The sequence below is a fragment of the Misgurnus anguillicaudatus genome, chromosome 7 (genome assembly GCF_027580225.2).
Source record: "Misgurnus anguillicaudatus chromosome 7, ASM2758022v2, whole genome shotgun sequence".
In the NCBI taxonomy this organism is placed as follows: Eukaryota; Metazoa; Chordata; class Actinopteri; order Cypriniformes; family Cobitidae; genus Misgurnus; species Misgurnus anguillicaudatus.
The window spans coordinates 11,241,715-11,262,637 of NC_073343.2; the positions used below are offsets into that span (position 1 = coordinate 11,241,715).

The 20,923-nt window shown below is 37.0% G+C and overlaps 1 protein-coding gene and 1 long non-coding RNA gene across 5 annotated transcripts in view; one reads left to right on the plus strand and one right to left on the minus strand.

The window, feature by feature from the left end:
• Nucleotides 1-20,923, minus strand: part of abch1 (ATP-binding cassette, sub-family H, member 1) — a 50,347-nt gene that overhangs the window by 14,528 nt on the left and 14,896 nt on the right. For all 4 annotated transcript variants that reach the window (XM_055172303.2, XM_055172305.2, XM_055172306.2 and 1 more), the window contains exons 3-16: nucleotides 18,225-18,384; nucleotides 17,939-18,093; nucleotides 17,037-17,144; nucleotides 14,687-14,780; nucleotides 12,203-12,277; nucleotides 11,883-12,054; nucleotides 11,674-11,770; nucleotides 10,573-10,741; nucleotides 9,859-9,959; nucleotides 7,842-7,912; nucleotides 7,450-7,499; nucleotides 7,300-7,356; nucleotides 2,333-2,403; nucleotides 2,153-2,241 (exon numbers count right to left, since the gene is read on the minus strand). In XM_055172303.2, coding sequence (XP_055028278.1) covers nucleotides 2,153-2,241; nucleotides 2,333-2,403; nucleotides 7,300-7,356; nucleotides 7,450-7,499; nucleotides 7,842-7,912; nucleotides 9,859-9,959; nucleotides 10,573-10,741; nucleotides 11,674-11,770; nucleotides 11,883-12,054; nucleotides 12,203-12,277; nucleotides 14,687-14,780; nucleotides 17,037-17,144; nucleotides 17,939-18,093; nucleotides 18,225-18,384 — 1,469 coding nt within the window. The remainder of the gene's footprint in view (nucleotides 1-2,152; nucleotides 2,242-2,332; nucleotides 2,404-7,299; nucleotides 7,357-7,449; nucleotides 7,500-7,841; nucleotides 7,913-9,858; nucleotides 9,960-10,572; nucleotides 10,742-11,673; nucleotides 11,771-11,882; nucleotides 12,055-12,202; nucleotides 12,278-14,686; nucleotides 14,781-17,036; nucleotides 17,145-17,938; nucleotides 18,094-18,224; nucleotides 18,385-20,923) is intronic.
• LOC141365262 (uncharacterized) lies at nucleotides 13-18,110 on the plus strand. Its single transcript, XR_012370473.1, has 3 exons — nucleotides 13-548; nucleotides 16,226-16,315; nucleotides 17,974-18,110. It is a non-coding gene; the product is annotated as an uncharacterized lncRNA (long non-coding RNA).

Sequence of the window (20,923 nt, forward strand, 5' to 3'; positions counted from 1 at the left end):
AGAATATTCACTTTGGGGTGAACTACCCCTTTAATCAGTGGTGTAGTCTACGTGATACCCAGGACTACGCCGTATACCCACTAAAAATAGCGTGAGGATGCGTAACAGCATGGTTTTGTGACATTTCAAACTTTTAGTCATAATTTAGATGTTAAGCACTAACCATTAGCATGCTACACTTGCTACTTTAGCGGGTTTAAATGGATATACATAAGCTATATATTTGATGACTTCCTGCCGAACTGCGCGATCCGATCGGCGTATAAAATCAAATTAATACTATAACGGCGCTAGAGTGACTGGGGAGCAGACTGCTGTGGCGCCACAAGAACCCACAGGCGAGTGACAACAAAGTAGTGCGAGAGCGATTACAGTTATCACATGGAGAAATCTGCTTTGAATCGCTCTCGCGGTACTTTGACATCACAAAGAGGTCTGCTTAGCGCCAAATGACGTCGAACCTGCAGTGTAGCTGCTCACGTGACACTGTAAACAAACAGTCCGTGGAGAAGTGAACGAGAGTTATCCGGAGAGTTAACAACGCACATGTGAGTAAACAACATTTAAATCATCAGTCCAGTTTAATACTTTATCTCAAGGTAAGGTTTCAAGTGCAATAAAATAAGCCCGTTTATGTCCTGATGGTTTTAAGCCTCTTTTAGCATGTTTGCTTGTGCTTCACAGTGTTAAACTTCCCTTCTCTGTGTTTATTTATATATCTACGTTCAAGATATGATCTTATATATCTTAAACTTCTATGATGATCTTAAACTTCTGTGAGGAAATTCATGTCTGCGTTGATGTTCAGTTCAGACTTGCAAATTAAAGAGATAATTTTCTTCACTTGGTTTTAGTGTCTAGGCTACATGATGGTCTTGTAATAATAATTAAGTAAAAGCCTATTTTTATTTTTAGACAATGCTTGTATTATATGCAAAAAATAAGCTTTTTATATCAATGACTATGCAAATTTAATTATTAGAATTTGCTGTATTAGAGTTAATTCATGGTCATCTTAAATGTGTATTAATTAAAAACATTTACACCATTAAATTACACATGGTAATGTTTTCAATAGTTATGCATGTGTTATCCACGGATTGAAGATTGTAAACAGTTTATTTAATTTTAATTAACAGTTGAGTAAGTTTTGGCCCCGAGTTAGATGTTGATTAACACTAAACCAGTCTAAATATCAGTGCAGTTTCCCCAGCTGTAAACCCATTGGCTGTTAAACTCTTTTTTCTTATAATAAACTGACATGTTGATAACACATTCAGTTTATGTGTACACTTTAGAATGCTCTGTTACATGAAGGTGGTGCGTTGCGCTGGGACGAGTTAGCATAAGGGTGAGAGGGGAAAAATCAGAGTATACTCACTACAAAAATCTAGACTACACCACTGCCTTTAATGCACAACAAAAAAAACGTTCCACAATGGGCAGTTTGGGATTTTTGAACCATCCCTTTAACAGACTATTACAATAAGGCTAAACCAATTTGAAGTAAAATAACACTGCACAGCTTTAAGAAAAAAGTAAATATAACACAAATTAATAAATACATAAAATAAAATAAACAAAAAGTTAAAATAAAAACTTAGACATCAGGGTCTTCTAAAAGTTTAAAGTCCTTCAACAGGTTAAATAACCTTCTTTTACTTTTCAAATTTTGTACTTAAAGATTTACAGTAAATCCAAAATTATTTTTGAAAAACAGAAAACATTGGCTTTGTATTCATATATTTACATTGTAAACAAATTATTCAATAGAAATTGAATTTGTTTATCCTCTTAGTTTATTTATCTTTATCTATTAGTGAACCAAAAATTACATAATTTTTAGAGAACTGAGATATCAGAACAATTGTAACTTTAAGTCACTCATTCATACCAGATCAAAGACACTTTACTGTGTGAACAGTCAAAAAAACAAATGTGTTGTTTCAATCTCAGAAATACAATTATTGTAATCAATATTAATTCTATATCTCAATAACTCTAAGGATGTGTAAATATCATTAAAGATTTTAAAGTGTACTTCCTTGGCTTTAGGAGGTATCGGAAAAAAGATACATAGTCCCCAGCTTAACAATAAATAAATATTAAGATGCGAAAGCATAACTTTCTGGATTTATGTGAGATGTCTCACCTGCCACCCAGCACCTGTCCAGCAGCCCCTCCTTTCTTTCCAACACAAAAGACAGAGCAGTCAAACCTACTGCCAGGTAAAAGGTGATGCTGTTAAGTAGACAAAAAGTCACAATGAGAGGCAAGATATACAGTATATTACACTTATTACATGTGCACCTTATTTGTGTTAAGTATTTACCTCAAAACAGCTCCTGGTGTCACAAATGTTGTAAAATCTGTGTTCTCACTGCCATATATAGGTTTTTCAAACTATAAAAAAACAAAAGCAAGAAAATGAATAAAGAAAAAAGAAAGTGATAAACCTGAAGGACAGAGAGATAAAAACAATGTATAAAGAGAGAAATGAAGAGGTATACAGTGCAAATAAAAAGTCTACACACCTCTACTAAAATTGCAAGTTTTGTGATAAAAAATCAAATAAAACCAAGATGAATGTCAGAACCTGTTCCACCTTTATTGTGAAATTTCTACCTGTATATTAAGGTGAATAAGAATCATTTGGGGGGATAAAAAGTGTACAATAACCTGGTTGCATAAGTGTACACACTTTTATACATTTACATATAGTCATTTAGCAGAGGCTTTTATCCAAAGCAATTTACAAATGAGGTAAACAATAGAAGCCATTAGAACGACACAAGAAAAGCAATACATAAGTGCACTAGAATTAGTCGTATCCATTTTTTTAGGACAGAAAAATAGAAAAAGATATTAAACTTTGTACGAGTAAGCTAGATGTTAGCGGAAGAGATGTTTTTTTTTAGCCGACTCTTGAAGATGGCTAGAGAATCAGCAGATCTTGTCGCAGATTTTTTCCCTTTTTGGGATGGCACCACAAGACATCCCTCGTTGGCAGAGCGCAGGGATCTAGAGGGTAAATAAGTTTGTATAAGCGAGTGAAGGTAAGGGGGTGCTGACCCAGTGGTGGGTTTAAAGGCCAGGAGGAGTGGAGTAACCTCTCTTGAAGACTGATTGCTGTCCAGGAGGTTATTCTGTGTGAAGAAGGAGGAGAGCTGGTCAAACACAACATGCTCGTGAGTCTTGGCAATGAAGGGAAGGAGAGATACCAGTCTGTAGTTATCTAACATTGCAGGATTGAGCATGGGTTTCTTCAGCAGTGGGGTTATATGGGTCTCTTTAAAAGCTGTGGGGAATGTACCAATGAAAAAAGACGAGTTGATAATGTGGGTGAGAGCAGGGATAACCGGTGGAAAAACGCCCTTTAGGAGATGGGTGGGGATGGGATCTTGCGGGTAGGCAGTTGGGTGGTTAGAAGCAAAGACCTTGGAAACATCAGCTTCAGATAGCTTCAGCCCCATTTTATAATGGGGATTGTGGCAGTGTGTTCAGAATCAACCAATTACATTCAGACTTAAAGGCAGGGTAGGCAGGAATTATCTAAAAAACTCCTTTACAAATTTGTCCAAACTGTCTTTACACACAACTACATAACTAAAATGCAAGTACTCTGAAAAAGAGAGCACAAAACCAAAGTGTCTGCAGACCTCTCACGACTGTTTTAAACACAGCTAATTATTTCCATTCGGGACGAAACAAATGATTAGCTTGCACGAATATCACTCTCTCTCGCTACCATGGCACCACCCGTTGCCATGGGATCTGCCCAGACATGCGCACACCCAACTGATTTGAACGTGCACGAGGCACTCTTGAAAGAGCACAAGCATGGCAGAGAAATTGCATTCAGAACTCCCAGAAAGTGAATTCAGAAGTCACAGTACCTGCATATCCAGTCAGCGAAGGCAAACAAGGCAAAAAGGGAATAAACGAAGCAATCAAACGTGAGTAAATATCACGTGGCTTTTCCTCAAGTCGACGATGCGACGTAGCGGTATTGTCTGCGGAGTGTTTTGGGGGTGTGGCTTTAGAAGAAACCCAGAAGGGAGGGGTGGAGTGAATGGAAAAAATGAGCTGTGTTTAAAACAGTGGTGAGAGGTCTACAGACACTCGATTTTTATACTCTCTTTTTTAGAGTACTTACATTTTACTTATGTATTGATATATAAAGACAGTTTAAACAAATTTGTAAAAAAGTTTTTTTAGATAATTCCTGCCTATCCTGCCTTTAAGTTAAATGCGAATTATTATATACCTGTCATAAATTAAAATGACAAATTAACTCTTAATAAATTGTGACTGGTCCTAAAGGATTTTTTCTGACATCAGTTTGGTAACATCCAACAGAAAAAGCCATGGCTCACAGAGGGCTTACTCAGCAGGTAGGATCTCATTGTTGAAACACAAATACAAGTAGTGGTTGCTCCCTACATGTGACGATAATCTCACGAATTCTTTTTTTAACCGAAAAACATCCAAGCCCGGCTAAAGTTTGAAAAACAAATATTTTTATCTCCCAAAACCTTTTGGAATTGTGTATTATGGTCCGATAAGAGCAAAGTTTAACTTTGGCCATAATACCAAAAGAAATGTTTGGTGCAAAAAAATACCACAGCACATCACCAAAAGAACACCATGCCCACAGTATAGCATGGAGGTGGGAGCATCATGCTTTGTGGTTGCTTTTCTTTAGCTAAAACTAGGGCTTAAAGCAGGGTGGATAGAATAAGGATTAGCACCAAATGCCTGTCAATTTGGCACAAAACCTAAAGGCTTCTGCCAAAACATTTAAAATGAAGAGGAATTTCACCTTTCAGCATGACAACGATCCGAAGTACACCTCCAAATCAACAGAGGAATGGCCAAAATCAAGATCAAGGTCTTGGAATGGCCCAGACAGAGTCCAGATCTAAATCCCAAACGAAAATCTGTGGGGTGATCTGAAGAGGGCTGTGCACAGGAGACGCCTAACTAATTTGACAGAGTTAGAATGCTTTTGCAAGGAAAAATGTCAACTGAAACTGATTCTTACTCATTAAGCTTGCATGATAAAATCTAATGGTGCTTCAATTAGATATTCGTTTAGGGCTGTGCACACTTAGTTGTGCAACCTAGTTATTGTAAAATTTTTACTTGGCATTTTGTCACCCCAAATGCTTATTTTTAAGTCATTCTACGGAAATGTCAATTTTTCTGTCCCTAGCCTATACAGAAATAGTACACTTGAAAAAGACTAGGGTTACAATTTTTTATATTTTAAAATGAAACAATATGTAATTAGAACAATTACACCTTCTTGAGCCATCAATGTAGCAATATTTGATTTTAATTAATTTATTAGAATTCCAAGCACCACAGAAGTGCTCGTCCCCACAGTCATGTACAGAGAGAAAATGCTTTATTTTGAGATCAAAAACAGTGTTTTCTTCCATTTAAAATACAATAATGTGTCCAAATATATGATGTAACTTACATAAAAAAACTAAATGCGGAATAAATATTATAGCATTTATAATGAAAGTAGTGGTCCCCTGGAGTTGTGTCACTGGTGTTACCGTTTAACAAAAAAGCTCTTATTTTTAAATAAAAATCACACTAGAATACAAATGGATTAAACTATTTAATTTTGTGAGTATACAATGATTGACAACATGTCGTTTGATACTTTGCAGCAGTAATTTTATAAAATGCAGTTTTGATGAAAATTGTCAGTGGTGTTACTGTCACTGGTGTTACCTTCCTTATGGGTAACACCACACTGCAAAAAATTATGTGTTAATTTTTTACACATTGTGTGTGTCATGCCATTTAAGGCGTTATTTCATGTTAAAATAAATAAAAGGGACAACACAAGTTGTGTTAAAAACAGTGTGTAATGGTTTTGTTCTGTGTTCTGTGTATTTTGGAATTTTATTTTGACATCCTGTTCTGTTCTGGCTTTTATTTTGAAATACATCATGCCATGTTTCACTTCACACTTCCTGTCTGTTTGTATAAAGCCACTTCCTGTACACCTGTTGTTTGCTGAATATTATACATTGTAAGCCAGCCTGTTTCCTGTATCTGTTACCTGCAACCTGTTACCTGTCTGATTCTGGTTCTGTTATCTGTTCCTGTTTTGACCTGTGCCTGTTTTCTGGATTTTGATTGTTACTCTGCCTGCCCTGAACCCTAGCCTGTATTTGGATATTGCCTGTTTTGCCGCCTGCCTTGAACTATTGCCTGTCTTTGGGATTTATGATTTGGATTTACCCTTGTTGGATTTGTTTGCTGGCCCTTTTGGGATTTTACAATAAACACCTTTTGCACATGGATTCTCCTCTTCATCGCTTTCTTTAAAGCACACCCGTTACACAGTGACGGGAGCAACGCGTTACAAAGTAATTATGTTACTGTAATTCCACTACTTTTAGCGGTAATGAACCTGTAACTAATTATTTTTTTTTAATCAAGTAACGCAGATACAATTACTGAAAATTAAATGAGTTGGTTACTCACGTTACTCCATTTTGTGATAAATGAACACTAGCAGACAAGACATTTCTGATTTAACATCGCAGTACTGTGGTGAGCGGCACAATAAATAATAACACAGAAGGTGTGTTAGTATAGGGACAACACACCCTCTGTGTTATTATACATTGTGCCGCCCACCACGGTCCTGCGACATTAAATCAGAAATGTCTTGTCTGCAAGTGTTCATTTATCACTGGTGTTACTGTGTTTTTTTCTTTCACATTAAATAAAATCTTTCACATGTGACATGATGATAATTTTAAATTAATTGAATTCTGCTACACTTAAGAATTAAGTTTTAAAGTTGAAAAAAAAGAAAAAAAAATATTTCATAAACACCTTTAATATTGGTAAAGAAGTAAGGTAACACCAGTGACAAAAAAACACTGTGTATGCATTCTTTAAGTACATGCACGCAAAAAATCTAAAAATCATTAAGCTGTCATTTATGTTTAAAGTCGAAGAGTAATCTAATAATGTGGTCTAAGTTTAAATGTTAGTAAAAGAAATCAATTTTAAGACATCTTGCCATACCAAAAGTGGACGTTTCTGTAGAATGACCCTTTTATTCACTTAAATATGCAATAAAGGTGGAACAGGTTCCAACATGATTCATATTGGTTTTATTTTTTTACATCACAAAAACCTGCAATTTAATCAGGGGTGTGTAGACTTTTTATATGAACTGTAAAACAATAGCACAGCATGAGAGAACTTTAAGTTTTGAACTGGTAGTTGAACTGATTGAGAATATAAATACTCTGCTCTTACTTTTATGGGGCTGGCCACCATGTATGACAGACTCCCCAGTTTTGTCTTGATAAAAGCCTTTTGAGAAAACGGGTAGAACAAAAGATATTTGAACAATGTAGAAAAGTAAAGTTTTAGCATATTTGTGAATGTGTGTTTATGCCCCCTAACCTCAAAGGCCTCGTGAAGCTTTTTCTGTAGCATTATGGCAATTTGTTGATCTGAGAAGTTGAACATTTTACATTAAAAAACATGAAGTATTTTGTTTTAAAATATAACGTTTCCAATAAGAAATCTACAGTAGAATACAGCTTAAATAAGCAATGGGGTCTTAATATTATTTCAATGTTGGCAATAGTATTCCAACATTTATTGATGGAAAATTAAGAGTAAAATACTAACCCCCAGAAAAAGCAAAAATTTCATAGCTTGTGAAGAAAAGACAGATCACATCGTGGCTGTGCTGTCTAAGCCTGCAGAACGCCCTCTTGTGGCAGCAATAAAAGGTCATGTGACTCAAAAACCCAAATTATTTTTGTTAGATAAAAATCAATAAAACTCACTGGTCAGGTCCAACCAAACATGCACAGATCCTCCCTCAACCACATCTCTGGAAACTTTAGGCTGTAACATTCTGCACACATACAAAAGTTTTTAACACACTATTCCACATATTTACTACATTTATCTTCGTTTTGCACAATATGGATTTAATAAAGTGTGTCTGTCTGTCTGTTGCCTGCCTTCCGTTTAGACTTCAGCTGGGACAGGCATACACAGGCATATGTGTGTTGGTAAGAAGTAAGAAGGGTATGGGGTGCTGTTTGTGAGGGGGTGACAAAGACAAGTATGTTTGCAACCAGCTGGGCAAGGGATTGTGTTATCTTGCATTTAATAGCTTAAGTGACGTCTGCAGGTGGTACAGAAAAGATGTTGCCCTTTTGAAAATGTACTTTGTCTGTAACCGCCCGGGAGGCTGTTAACACTTGGCATTAACATGTGCTTTCGTCGATCGGATCACAAGTGGACGACGTTAATGCCAGGTGTAAACGGTGTTCAAAACGTTTTGAGCTCGTCCACTTTCGACCACTTTCAACCACATCCAGAGGTGGTCGAAACCACTTTCGATCGGATCGCTTTGGAGTTGCGGAACGCACATGTGGTTGAATGCGTTCGAACAGCCACACGCGACCGCCTTCTCTCCGCCCATTTATCTAATCTGAGGTATTAAACACAAGTTTTACGTCTTTTTTGACTTCTGGCGTGAACATTGAAAGCGTGTGAAAGTTGCGCGATCCTATTTCATCAATTGCGCTGAAAATTCAAAGAAAGCTCTTACATACTCATGTACAAAACACTGTGCAGCATGTTTACTTGCTAAACAAGCAGTGCACTCCGACATAATATTAGTTTGCGTCCATATAAACTCATAATTACTCCCGCTCGGGTTTGAATGACAGCAGAGAGACTCGCCCACCGTCTCACAGACCACCCCCTCATAGTATTCAGCACAGAAGCGGTCGAAAGTGGACAAAAGAGAGGGATTTAAATACCAGGTGTAAACGTCATGTGTCTCTCTCGTCCACTTGTGATCCGATCGACGAAAACACATGTTAACGCCAAGTGTAAACAGCCGTCTACCTGAAGGCAAGTTTTACGTCACCACTGCAATTGTGAAACATGGCAATGGGGTTGTTTAGTCACAACATTAGGGTGACCATGCATGCCATTCTTCCCGGATGCGTCCTGGCCAGGATTTCGGTGTGTCTTTCGGAAGTCGTATTTTCTTGACCGCATACGCCATTCAGTTAACAACATAAGACATACAATCATAGTTTCATTCTTACCTTAAAATGTAACGGTTGCTTTTCTGTAATAATAATAATTTCTTAAAGACTTCTGTGTCAAGGACTAAGTTCCTAGTGCTGTTTTCTGCCATCTTCAAGTTCAGTTTGTTTTCACTAACCCAGCTTGCGCAGTGTTGATTTTTGGTTGGATTTTTTTACCTGAACCCTTCTGATGGAGGTGGCAGGTGATAACTCACTCACACAATAAGTCGTGACCAATCAGTGTTTTCAATATTATTTGCCAAATACAGAGTTTTACGAGTGTTGCTGTCACGGCATGGTTGGTTTAACAGAGGCTCTAAACATTGGAGAGCTCCTGGATTTGTGCCTGTTTTATCTTTTTTGGTTATTTTGTTTTTCAGGGATGTGATTTAATTTTAGAATTCCCAGTAAGCGCGAGTCATAAGCTCGCGTTGATTACGTCCCTGCCCTTTGTACACACCGCCCGTCGCTACTACCGATTGGATGGTTTAGTGAGATCCTCGGATCGGCCCCGCCGGGGCTCCTCGCGGACCCTGGCGGAGCGCCGAGAAGACGATCAAACTTGACTATCTAGAGGAAGTAAAAGTCGTAACAAGCACCCGAAATCCTGGCCAGGACGCGTCCAGGAAAAATGGCCTATATGGTCACCCTACACAGCATCCAAAGCGAAACACGGTACAAACCTTATGCTTATCATTACCAACTTTTGAAACACTCAGGAATCATTCATCATCTGGAGGCTGAGGCTCACCTTTTGGTTAGATAGCTGGTGAAATTCTCCCCAAACTCTATGATTCCCCAATATTCCCCATTATGGATGCCAGCAAAGGCCTCAGAATAAGACAAGCTCACCTGAATAAAAAGGGACAAAACAGTTACTTGCAGTATAAAAACAAATATGCATGTATGAAATAAATAAATAAAAAGTGTGATCTTTTTAACTTGACGCAGATGAAGAAACCCATTAAAACCCATTAAAATCATTTAAATGTGTAATTGTTACAATGATGGCAAAACACAGACTAATTATAAAGTGTTTTCTGTTCCCTGTTAACTTGTTGAAGTGAAATCAAGAAAAGAGGTAGTGAGAGGGTAAAAGTGTGTATCATTGCTATTTTCGATATATTTCAACCTCCCCCATTAGTGTTGGTAAAAACTGTCACAGACCATGATCTAGTAACACTCGAAAATGTTTGTTCATACATAGTTTCAAATAAAGTTTTTACATAGTTTTTAATAATGAAGAATCTGAACCACACTGTTATCCAAGTAACTGCCACATTCAGGTTGAATGGCCTGCGACCGTGACTAAGCAGATTTGAAGCTGAGGTATTTGATGAACATATAATAAGTGCTAAGAGCATTTGATTAAAATCATTATATCTTTTTTGATGGAGGTGACGCTTAGTGGCCTTTGCATCTGAGCTCCTCAAATGCATGTTAATTATTCATGTGTACACAGTACCTGGTGGACACTTGTGTTGTCAAGGAAGGACAGCAGTGATTTGCTGAAGCCGCTGGAGATGCTTTCGTTATTGACCACAGCCACATCAATGTCTTTGGGATCTCCACCAATGCACAGACACATCAGACAGATCTGAATTACAGGCAAGAGAAACTGGAAACACAGGGACCTAAGCACAAGCAATATGCCAATATATGAGGAAGATTCAGAGCTCTTGGATAAATGTGACCCTGCCTGTAAAAAACAGGCTAAAGTCTCAAAATCAAACTCTTAGATAACAAGCATCAAAGTTTTATTTCAGCTATTCATTTTATTATGAGTCCAATCTTTGACATATTAAAGGTATCAAGATTATATTTTTACAGAATGATCTTAACATTATGTAGGATAAATCTATGTAGAAAATAGTAAATATAAAAAAAATCACTTCGCTATTCTAATAGTCAGGGTCACAAATATTTAAGACATAATGTACCAGATTTATTTTTTGATAGTGACCGTAGGATGACTGATCGACAGTCATACAGTCGTAAAGCACAGCTACTTACCAAATAAATCCCTACATAAAGTCATACATTAATAAATGCATCATTTGTTCTGTTTGCTTAACTAAATACTTAAAGGGTGAGTTCACATTAAAATGAAAATTCTGTCATCATTTACTCATCCTCATGTTGTTCTAAACCTGTATGAATTTCTTTTTTCTGATGAACACAAAAGAAGATATTTTGAAAAATGATGGTAAACACACAGCAGTAAGTGACCATAGACTTCCATAATAGGAATAAAAAAAATCATGGAATTTAATGGGTACCATCAACTGTGTGCTTACCATCATTTATCAAAATATTTTCTTAGTCATTTATCATACTACCAAAATATTTTTTTCCTACTATGGAAGTCTATAATCACTTACTGCTGTGTGTTTACCATCATTTCTCAAACTATCTTCTTTTGTGTTCATCAGAAAAAAGAAATTCACACAGGTCCAGAACAACATGAGGATGAGCAAATGATGACAGAATTTTCATTTTTTAGGTGAACTATCCCTTTAATCTGTTTAGTATGTTATTTACATAGTAATTATATAGTATTAAATACCCTGGCATTCTTTTCATTCGAATCATTGTCTTGATCATCAGAGCTGCAATGTTACGCCATTTTGGTATGACGTGCCTGGCACGCACCTTCCAGTCAGCTAAGGATACACACACACATATGATCTGAATGTAAGTGTCAGATGTGTCAAAGTTTGTTCCTATAAATCATTTTATATACACTAGGTCTCTGTAAGGTGAAGGCCTCTGTACCTTGAAATTTGGGCATGTCCTCTGCTGATCTCTTTCTTAGTATGGGCTCATGACTTTCATCACTCACACTGTCTGGAGATGGGTTGCTCTCCAGCAGGCAGCTGTGAGGACTCTGCTTGGACCCCATCTGATCAGAGTCCTCACAAAGTTGTAAAAAAGCACTCTCTAATGTCTAAAAACACACACACACACACACACACACACACACACACACACACACACACACACACACACGCATAACAACACAGACACACAAGTAAACCCAATGATTGTGTGTATACTTGCTCATCAACTGCACATAAGTGTGTCTGTGCACTCACTGCTGCATTGTATTGCTTCATAACAGCATCAGGAGGACCTTCAGCTAGCAATTGACCACTTCGCATCAAACCCACCTTCAAAGAGAGAATTAGGAAAGAAAAATACTTAAAGGAAAATGTTATCCATCAGAAAACTTTTTGACTTTTCAGTTAGGTTTCATTTCTTAGGAAAAAATCAGGCCACAGTTTGTGACATTATTGAAATGTCTTCTGAAACTTGAGTGGGCATGTGACACCACCTGAGTAAATGTTGTCTATTTGAATCAATTATAAGTCTAGAAACTGTTTTTGTTATTTTTAGGAGCTAGATAGTAGTGCTGCATGATATTAAAAGAAAATGCATTTTGAAATAACTTGCTAAATAATATGACATAACTGTACAATAATGCTGTAAGTTTAGAAAAAAATACACTGTAAAAAATGATTATGTGCCTTCGTACATTTAATAAAATAAAACAAGTAAACTCTATAAAAAAATATAATTTAACCCAAAAAATTTTTTTATGTTTTATAACCAAAATTTAAGTAAAAATAAAGTAAAAATGTGAGTAATTTGAGTAATTCCAAATGAACACATTGAGTAAATTCAACTTCATTTTATCACGTACAATCCACTTCAATTTGTAAGAAGGAAATTAACTTAAAGGTCCCGATCTTTTTCCGTTTTTGAAGCTTTGATTGTGTTTACAGTGCGCAATATAAAATGTGTTTATGTTTCACATGTAAAAAAATGCTGTATTTTTCACACATTTTACATATCTCTATACCGCTGTTTTCACTGTCCTAAAACGACTGATGTCTTCCTTGTTCTATAAAGTCCCTCCTTCAGAAATATGTAATGAGTTCTGATTGTGTAGTTTCTTTAGTGTGTTGTGATTCGACAGCAGCAGGTGCATTCACATGGGGCGTAAGCGTTGACACTTCCCATTCACTTTTAATGGGTGACGTCATGCGTTGCCGAACTGAATTGTGGATCCGTCAGTGCCGCGTCAGTGCCGTTGCTCGGGGCAGAAGTTGAACATTTCTCAACTTTTCAAGCGGCAACGCGTGCGTCAGCCAATCAGATCACCTTATGCAAATAACCTAGGCAGAGGCAGCCAATTACCTTTATGGAAGACCGGAGCATGTGTAGTGGCCACTGTGATTGGCTGTTGGCCACGCTTCAGACCAGCCTTACGGTAAGCGTTAACGCTTATGCCCCGTGTGAATGCAGAGGGCTGTAGTCCAAACCGGTCGTTCGCTGTAGGCTTTGAAAGTGGACTTCTGTTAAATAAAATATATCGCTTGGCATTGAACTTTGAGCTTATGCATTTGGAGAGTAAAATTTGAAATTAAACGCTATTTTATGTGTTTTTAACTAAAAAAAGAAAGACTAAATTAGGAAGATTCCATTAAAGAAGTAAGCCTTTAAAAGTACATAAAAATGTTTTGGTAATATTATATATAATATTTTTAAGTAAATAACCATTTTTACAGTGTAATTTTACTTAACTTAGTTAAGTAGATTTACTTAATTTCCATTTGTGTCATTTACTTGTTGTAAAATATATGCGCAAAAACTTTCAGTTATATGAAGCAATCAGTTATTCCATACCATTGCAATATACATATTGCGGTATGACAGAATGTGCTGTTTTGGTATATCTTATGGCCCTTGTTAGTTGATAGGAATTGTTTTTGGAATAGAAGTTTTTTTTTTAGGAATTTACATCACTGATGTGGGTCTTTAAGTACACCCAAATGTACTTTTATGTCCATGTGTGTGAATGGATCTGTTCTGTTTACGGCCTGTGTATGTGACTCAGAGAAATAAACTGCAAAGGATGTAGCAATGGAATGGTTGATGTAACACAGTCAAACAGAAATATGCACGGCGCCAAACAAAAACAACAGGTGTCAGGTCAAATGATAAACTGGTAAAACAACACTTTAAATACTTTCAGTCAGATGCCTGTTTGTTGTTTTGCCATCTAGAACCTACCACATGTTTGAAATTATTGTCTTCTATTTATGATGCAACTACATGTTAGTAAAACAGACAGCACAGTGGTTTATCTCTACGGCATCCAAATACAAAATGCAGCATTTAAAGTAGAGAAAATGTTTACGTAACTTTTCTCCAAAAAGCCCATTTTTAAGGCACAGAAGACAATGTCAACTTAAGGAATAAGTACGCAATGAGGCAACATTGTAATAAAGGATTAAGTGTATTAGGTGGACAGGCCTGTCTATTGTAAACACACCAGAGCTCTGAATATGAATCATGTCCTGATGTTTCACTGTTTTCAAGTCTGCAGGATAATCTGCATAATATTATTCACTTTAGTTTTGCAACAGCACCAAAACTGCAAAAAAAGTAAAAAAAAAAAGTCGAATGATATAAATGAGATGACGCTCCAGTTCCCACATTCAAACACTTTGGCTTGCAACATGATTGTATTTTAAACAACTTTCACGAAAACTTCATTATTAATGTTACCTTACCGTATTGGCTTGTCTGGCCTCCTCAATGTAATGTGTCGTAATGATAACAGACACCTGTCCATCTTTAACAATATCCACCAGGTGCTGCCATATCCTGCAAAAGTGGAGAAGTTATTGCACGTCTGTAAAACAGAACTGTTATGTTAATACAAAGGGAACATTTTCCTATATAGGGACTATATCTGGGCCCACCATTACACTCACCTAAAGGATTATTAGGAACACCATACTAATCCTGTGTTTGACCCCCTTTCGCCTTCAGAACTGCCGTAATTCTACGTGGCATTGATTCAACAAGGTGCTGAAAGCATTCTTTAGAAATGTTGGCCCATATTGATAGGATAGCATCTTGCAGTTGATGGAGATTTGTGGGATGCACATCCAGAGCACGAAGCTCCCGTTCCACAACATCCCAAAGATGCTCTATTGGGTTGAGATCTGGTGACTGTGGGGGCCATTTTAGTACAATGAACTCATTTTCATGTTCAAAAAAACAATTTTAAAATGATTTGAGCTTTGTGACATGGTGCATTATCCTGCTGAAAGTAGCCATCAGAGGATGGGTATATGGTGGTTATAAAGTGATAGACTTCTGCTGTTGTAGCCCATCCGCCTCAAGGTTGTGCATTTTGTGGTTTCACAAATGCTTTGCTGCATACCTCGGTTGTAACGAGTGGTTATTCCAGTCAAAGTTGCTCTTCTATCAGCTTGAATCAGTCGGCCCATTCTCCTCTGACCTCTAGCATCAACAAGGCATTTTTGCCCACAGGACTGCCGCAAACTGAATGTTTTTCCCTTTTTACACCATTCTTTGTAAACCCTAGAAAAAATGGTTGTGCGTGAAACTCCCAGTAACTGAGGAGATTGTGAAATACTCAGACCGGCCTGTCTGGCACCAACAACTAGCCTGGTTAGCCAGACCTACATCAAGATGTAAGGTCTGGCAACTCTTCACACAAACGGCTCAATGCAAGGGGCGGGATATAAGGTTGTCCCTCAAAATGCCTCTGTACGCAATAGGATAGCGCTATGACCAATCAGAGCAACGAAGAAGGTGACGTATGAGTCCCCTGCGCTTCCCCACCAGTGGAGCTAATTGGTATATCAAACTTTTACCGTAACCAGTCGGCAAAACTCCAAACAAATCTTTCTTGCTTAAAAAGGACTTCAGTAGGGTTATTTGCTCTTCTCTCAAAGAAAAACATAAGTCTAAGTCCTCCAGAGTCGCGGCCAAAGCCGCTTCAAAAGAAAGCTGTTCGCCAGCAGCAGCAGCCATTCTTTGTTTTCAAGTAGGAACCGTCGCAGGCAGCTCTGTCGTCATCATGTTAAGCCCGCCCCACAGACACTACACACGATGTGATTGGCCTGACCAAATTTTGGTTTTTGGAGCTGTTAAGTGTTATGTGAGTGCCTAGACTAAACCCTGGCAGCAAATATATTTTGCGGCCGCTAGGGTGCGTCTAGATTTCTAGGCTAACCAACAACCATGTCATGCTCAAAATTGCTTAATTCACCTTTCTTTTCCATTCTGACATTTAGTTTGGAGTTCAGGAGATTGTCTTGACCAGGACACATCCTTAAATTCATTGAAGCAACTGCCCTAAACAGGTGTTCCTAATAATCCTTAAGGTGAGTGTATATCAAAAATGCAATAATTTCTAAGTTAAATTTCTTTTACTAAAACATACCCTAGGAAATTTGATAAAACACAATGAACAGGTTATGCACTCAGATGATTTACAAGGTGAGCCATTCCTCAAAAGGTTGCAGGCTATGACAAACTCAAATCACAGTCTGTTGTGTAGAGCACATACAAGAGGATTTAAGCAGAGTTTAACGAAGTCCAGAACCAATCTCTGATCTCAGTAAAAAGCATTTGACACAGTAACCATTTTTTACTGCAGTGCACTTTTATATTTTACAGCAACTACTACTTTTGGACTTATTTATTGCTTTTTGTTCATTTATTACTTAAACAGAAAGCAGCAGCAAAAGGGCATTTCATTTAAGCATTTTTCCTTAAAATTTTAATTGAAATATTTGCAATAAGTTGTGGTTGGAATCTTGAGCCTATAGAATCAGGCTAATCCTCAGCATGCCGCCAACTCAAAATGCATTCGCATGAGAAAGGCTTGCCAAAGTGGGAAAGGATCTACTGGGATTTGCTCATTATGCATGGAACTTGAACAGTTACTATGATTTACATTAAACAATTACATTTTAACTAAACAAATTTATGCCCATATAAACATAAGAGACACAGTGATAATGCAGCATCGGTGTAGTAGAGGGTTAGAGAGTGTGAAAGAATGAGGAAGACTGAGGGATGGATAAAAAATAGAATGCATACTTAGCCCGGAGAACAGGGTCCACTCCCACCGTGGGCTCATCCAGGATCAAAAGTTGTGGGTTTTGGAGGAGAGCAGCTCCAAGAGAAACACGCCGCCGCTGCCCTCCGCTTTGTGCAAAATATGAATGGAATAGGTTTATTAATAGCCTAACATTGTAAATGTACAAAAGGATTTACACTACCTTTAAATTACACTTAATAACGTCAATAATTAGAGTAAAAATAATCCATTACTATTAAAGACTTGTCGCTGATCCACCTTACCTAACCTAACCTGTGATTGTTCAAGCCCTTCAGGGCCATTATCTTTCCCCTCACAATTTCAAATAAATAAACAATGCCTAAAACTCAGCACTGTAACAATGAATCCAGAGTGACTGCCTATATGAACTGAACTTAGTGTGTCTTGCGTTCAAATTCTTTTTACAGGTCTTTTTACGCATGACTAGCATTCTAGGCAACATCATTTACCAGTTAAGCTATAAGAACATTTCTTAAAGTTTTTATATCCAACCAATGAATTATTCTACATCAAACATTTATGCATCAATGTATTTGATCAATCCAAGTTCCCATCTCCTCAAATGTCAACAAACCCTTATTAAACAAGAGGCCTTTATTCCATAATCACTAGCCTAATTTATCCATAGAAAATCCATTGTAGTCACATGACCACTACAGAAGCAGCATGAGAACTTTTTGAATAGAATAAGCAGAGAAGTAGACACAGGAATATTGCATGCATGAAGTATTTTGCTAGGCCTTGATGATAATATGGGTGTAGGAACATTTAGCAGAGTAAACTGGGTCACACATGATACTCTCTCCCTCTCCCACACGCACGGACGCACGCACGCACACACACACAAACACACACGCACACACACACAGTGTCGTTCTACCTGAGATTTCTGACGAGGCTGTTTTTCTGTGGCAGGTCCAAGAAGTCAATGAGGAAATTTATTCTGGCCTCTGTGTCTTTGGATGAAAGGCCATGGATCCGACCAAAAAACCATAGTGTGTTGCTAATAGTGAACTCACTGTACAAAGCTATGTCCTAAAAGCAGTTAAAGAAACAGCAAAAACAGAGAAAACAAAAAATAGTGATTAGATTTAGAGAAGAAAGAAACAGATCAAGATTGTCACAATAATCATTATATGTATACTGTCCATCTTCCCATCTCTCACCTGTGGCATGTACCCCACCATCTTTCCTGGTACTTCATGCCCTGGGAATGCAGGTGGTTTCCCTAACACTGTGATGTGACCATGAGAGATCTTCAGAGTTCCAACAATGCATTTTAACAGTGTAGTTTTCCCACAGCCACTTGGGCCCAGCAGCCCATAACTAGAGACAAGCCCCAAACAGAGTAACCAAAACATTAGATTGCAGGTATTAAATCACAGTAGCCACTGTTAAAAAGACATTCAAAATAGATTCCCAAGCAACCAAGATGCAAACACTCAAATGCTCATAAGACAGCAGGTGATTTAGATCACTGGAAAAAGAACAAAAAACAGGATATAAGTGATGTTGGAAGAAATAGCAGATTTTAAGATGCGTTATTATACCTTAATATTTGATTATTTGTTTAAGATGTGTTATTATACTTCCAATAAAATGATACAAAAGACAACTATACAACTGCTATGGAATTAAAAATGACTTTGTTTGTACAGCAGCCCTAGTGAAAAAATAGTATACTTAAGCACAATTTATTTGTATGTACGTTCGCTTAACAATGTATGATGTATGTTTCAAGTCTACTATATTGGAAGAACTAATTTTGTACTTAATGCACTTTAGTTGTCTGAAAGTAGCGATGGGGTCCAACTTAAAGGAACAGTATGTAGGATTGTGGCCAAAACTGGTACTGCAATCACAAAACGTGTGGCCAAAACTGGTACTGCAATCACACAACTGGTGGCCAATACACAACATGACAACATAAACTTCAGTTGAGGGCTGCAACTCCACTTTTTAAATGACAATATCTTGGCCGGACCACTGTTGTCAGTGATATAAGTATTTGAAATGAAAACGATTTCTTAATGTCTAGTGACATATCAGCGCCATTTTATGATTAATTGATAGAAATCTCTTACATACTGTTCCTTTAAGTTGTGTTAATTACACTTTGTCAACTAAAGTGGAACTATTCCAAGTATACTTAAAAACAACTTAAGTATCTACCCTACTTTTTTGCAGTATAGGGAACAGAATATTTTGATAACATTACAGTTGCAAATTACACTTTGTTTGTGGATGTACATATATGTTATAAACTGGGGACATACTATTCTTTTCCTATTTTGTCATTAAAAACAAGGCATTGTAACATTGTATTGTAATAACACTTTGAGTGAGATGCACTATATAGGATTAGTATGCTGAAGACATACTCCAAATTGCTTAAAATGACATTGAAATATCTTAAACTCTGACTTTTATTGTATTTTAGGTAACACTAAAATGTGCTGAAAGTTGAATTAAACAAGATACAAAGGTTTAAATAAACTTTTGTACTTAGGCAGCATTGGAAAAGTATAAAAATGTCTTTTGTAATCTACTTAAAGTGACCAATACAGTAGGATTGAGTATTTGCTTTATGACATTTTATTCGAAACCCCCTTGTATATGAACAATTCACAAATCTTGTGTATTTCTTGATTTGAACCTGGGTCCCTTTTGTAGAAAAGTACTGTATTTTCCAACTGCACCACCCTGCAGTTGCCACGACATCACATCACAGAAATGTATTAAATATAAAATATAAAAATGTTATCAGTGTACCTGTAATGTAAAAAGCTTTCATAATTTCTTTCACAATTATAAACAAACTACACCTGATAGATCATGTGCTTAAATTACTTAATCAGTAGAATTGAACAAAATTCGCACAGCCATTTATTATACAAGTAATGTAATGTAATGTAATGTGCAAATACATTTTATTTTACACGTAAATAAAAAAGTGTCACAAAAAATGACTCCTGAAAACAAGAGTACAAAAGTTGCCACAGGGGTGATACCTTTTCAAAAAAGTACACTTTTGTACCTTAAAGGAGCGGTGAATCAAATTCTCAATTTTAACTTGATAATTTGTTATATAAGAGGTCATCATACTTAAATGAACATCCTGCAAGTTTCAGAACTGAAAACGTCCGGGCTACTGAAATATAACAGTTTTTGGCACAAAGCCAAGCCAGTACAAAAGCCGAGTGAGGAATTCGGAGAAATATGATGTTTAGAATTGAAGCACCTCCCCAAATCAATATACAACGACCACTTTTGTAGCCCCGCCCACAGCTTCGCGTGACACACGTGTGGGCCAGGGGCAAAAGCAAACCATGCAGTGTCTCAACAATCAGTAAACATGTTTTTAAAGATTGCCAAATGTAACCAAAATGACTTTTAAATAAAATTTTTCTGAGACACTTTTATTTTAAATCGGTGATCTGTTATCATAGAGTAACCATGGAAACTGAGTTTTCGGTTGTGGAAGAACCGTCTATGGGAAGAACACAGACGCTGGATAACGCTCAGAACATAACATTAGGAATGCGTGGTTAAAGTTTGTTTTTGAAGAAGTTACAGCTCGCATGGGGAGTGTTTGTTTACTTTGTGTACCGCAGATTCATTTGTAAAGAAGTTGATGCTGGATTTGCAGAGAGACTGTGATTAAAAGCACCACTAATATTAGATCTGACAAAAATGACGAAGCAGTATATAGTAAGTAAAACATTTTACTTTATTTAAGTTAGCGCGTTTCACTATTGCTTTGTTAGAAGAAATCGCTTGATATGTCTGTTGTAACATCCGTGTCTAAACACGTATGTTTGACTGTTTTAATTTACTAAAAACATTAAACGATTAATAAAGGTAC